The sequence below is a fragment of the Perognathus longimembris genome, chromosome 5 (assembly GCF_023159225.1).
Source record: "Perognathus longimembris pacificus isolate PPM17 chromosome 5, ASM2315922v1, whole genome shotgun sequence".
NCBI classification, from domain to species: domain Eukaryota; kingdom Metazoa; phylum Chordata; class Mammalia; order Rodentia; family Heteromyidae; genus Perognathus; species Perognathus longimembris.
Genome location: NC_063165.1, coordinates 1,436,207 through 1,438,538, shown reverse-complemented (window position 1 = coordinate 1,438,538; position 2,332 = coordinate 1,436,207). Strand labels below are relative to the sequence as shown.

The 2,332-nt window shown below is 59.4% G+C and overlaps 1 protein-coding gene across 6 annotated transcripts; it reads right to left on the bottom strand.

Annotated features, from left to right (window-relative positions):
* Positions 1-423: 423 nt before the first annotated feature.
* Positions 424-975, bottom strand: LOC125351402 (keratin-associated protein 12-1-like). 6 transcript variants are annotated; one of them, XM_048346120.1, is made up of 2 exons: positions 734-975; positions 424-652 (listed from the first exon to the last, which is right to left on the bottom strand). In XM_048346120.1, exons 1-2 carry the CDS (start codon positions 973-975, stop codon positions 424-426), a joined length of 471 nt encoding a protein of 156 aa, XP_048202077.1. The 6 variants fall into 6 exon arrangements, with proteins under 6 accessions (XP_048202077.1, XP_048202079.1, XP_048202082.1 ...); XM_048346122.1 differs by having other exon boundaries at positions 839-975; XM_048346125.1 differs by having other exon boundaries at positions 899-975.
* Positions 976-2,332: the final 1,357 nt, after the last annotated feature.

Genomic DNA, 2,332 nt, shown 5'->3' with positions numbered 1-2,332 from the left:
ATCCCACCAGGACCACCACACCACATCCCACCAGGACCACATCCCACCAGGACCACCACACCACATCCCACCAGGACCACCACACCACATCCCACCAGGACCACATCCCACCAGGACCACCACACCACATCCCACCAGGATCAACACACCACATCCCACCAGGACAGCTTTGTGAGCACTCATTTCTAGAAGCAGAATACAGAACGCAGGACATGAAGGAAGTGGGCAGTGTGGAGTCTGTTTATTTGGACACAGGTAAGAGAAGGGTGCAGGAGGCCTGGTGGGCAGGAGAAACACAGATCACCCTTCCATGCTCACAGAAAGGATCCAAGGATGGCAGGCACCTGGACCACAGAGGACAGGCACTGGAAGGGTTTGGAGAGGTGAAGCGGCACTGCGAGAAGCTCCCCTAGAGCTCACTGGTCAGCAGCAGGTGGAGGTGCTGCAGGAGGCAGGTCTGCAGAACAGGGTGGGGCAGGACATCGGGCAGCACCCAGAGGACTGGCAGGAGGGGACCACGCACACAGCAGGCCTGCAGCTCCCAGGAACACACACGGAGGATTGGCAGGATGGAGCCACACACACAGTAGGTCTACAGCTCACAGGAGAGCAGCAGGCCACCTGTAATCTCACAGGAATGCACACGGCGGGTCTGCAGCTCATGCAGCAGGACTGGCAGGGACTGGACACACAGCAGGATGACTGGCAGGGGGTGGACACACAGCAGGACGACTGGCAGGGAATGGGCACACAGCAGGATGACTGGCAGGGAGTGGGCACACAGCAGGATGACTGGCAGGGGGTGGGCACACAGCAGGATGACTGGCAGGGGGTGGGCACACAGCAGGATGACTGGCAGGGGGTGGACACACAGCAGGACGGCTTGCAGGGTTGGGACACATAGCAGGATGACTGGCAGGGACTGGACACGCAGCAAGCTGGCTGGCAGCCTGAGGAGCAGCTGGTGTGGCACATGGTGGAGGTGGCTGGTGTTGGGAGGAGGTGGTAGTGTCTGAGCGCCTGCTCTGGGCAGCCTTTATACCCAGCCTGGGTGTCCCAACAACACAGAGCACAGCCCTGACTTCCTTGTTCTACTTCCTCTTTCCTGTCCCCATTTGGTTTGTTGTTGTCTGGACTCAGCTTCCCCAGGAGCTTTCCCAAGCCCCAGCTCTCCTTGGGCACCTGCCTGGTCCTTTCTGTCTCCACCTGGCTCTGTTCTGCTCCACCACTTGTCCTCACCTAATCTGATGAGACTAGAAAGATGCAGAACACAGAATTTTCCTCCCTGTGGCCGGTTCAGTTCTGTGCCGATCCAGAAGGGTCTGCAGACACGGGGGCCTGATTTCAGGGTGTTCACTCGTGAATCATCCCATGGCTCTGAGCTGGGGTCCGATGGAGGATGGACAGGAGTTGGGCACAGACTCCCTGTCCCCGGGTGGGCAGGTGTGGGGGCATGTGTCTCAGTGGGACCCAGGAAACCTCTCTGGGGGCCAGAATGAAACATCCCTGCACCTCTCACATGGAGACTGATCCAAGGGACAGGCCGGAACAACCCTGGTCCAGGAAAGCCTGACTTACGCAAAACCGCAGTGCCTACAGACAGAAGCCCGGGCCGTTGGGGGGGGCTGTGGGAACAGAGGCTCAGCCACCGGCACCAGCAGGAGGAGGGATGCCGTCCTCACCCAGGACTGCAGATGTCCACACGGGGGCCCAGGACCTGGAACAGGAGCTGGGGGTGTGAATTGGGTCTCTGGGGTCACAGGGTGGAGGCACACCACTCAGTACAGGGCACCCCGTGTCTCCTTCCGGGGACTCCTGGCTGTCATTAGGCAACCTAAAAGCCACATAAACATACATGTGGCAGATCTTCCTCGTACCCTCTGTCTTTCCAGCCTCTTGCTTGTGAAAAGGCGTGGCAACCGTGACTCTTCTGCAGAGACCGTGGAGCCCAGGGACACCGGGACATCTCAAACATGGGAAGACAGAACTGCAACCCAGGGTGTTTGACGGCACGCTGAGCACGAGAGGAGACTGTGCAGAAACACACGAGCTTGGCCGATCCTTCCCAGCAGACATGAGTGTAGCTGGGGGACCCCCAGGAAGAAGAGACTGGAGCTAGCCTTCTGCACACGCACATGCCATGGAGGCCCCCACAGAGACCCCACACACCCGGGCCTGTCGAGCCCCCGGGAACATGAGCAAATCGACCTCCACCACTTGTAAATGACCCTTGCGTGTGCTGTGCTCAGGCCAGAGGAGGTGCTGCACTTGTGTGGTGACGTCCACTCTGTGTGTACGTGGCGTGTCCACTCTGTGTGCACGTGGCAATGTC

What these genes read in the sequence shown, in the direction of transcription:
- LOC125351402 (XM_048346120.1), bottom strand. Translation starts at nt 975, where the DNA reads ATGTGCCACACCAGCTGCTCCTCAGGCTGCCAGCCAGCTTGCTGCGTG. An exon ending in TGTGTGCCCATTCCCTGCCA is followed by an intron (nt 653 to 733) that starts GTCGTCCTGCTG and finishes CATGAGCTGCAG; the next exon opens with ACCCGCCGTGTGCATTCCTG.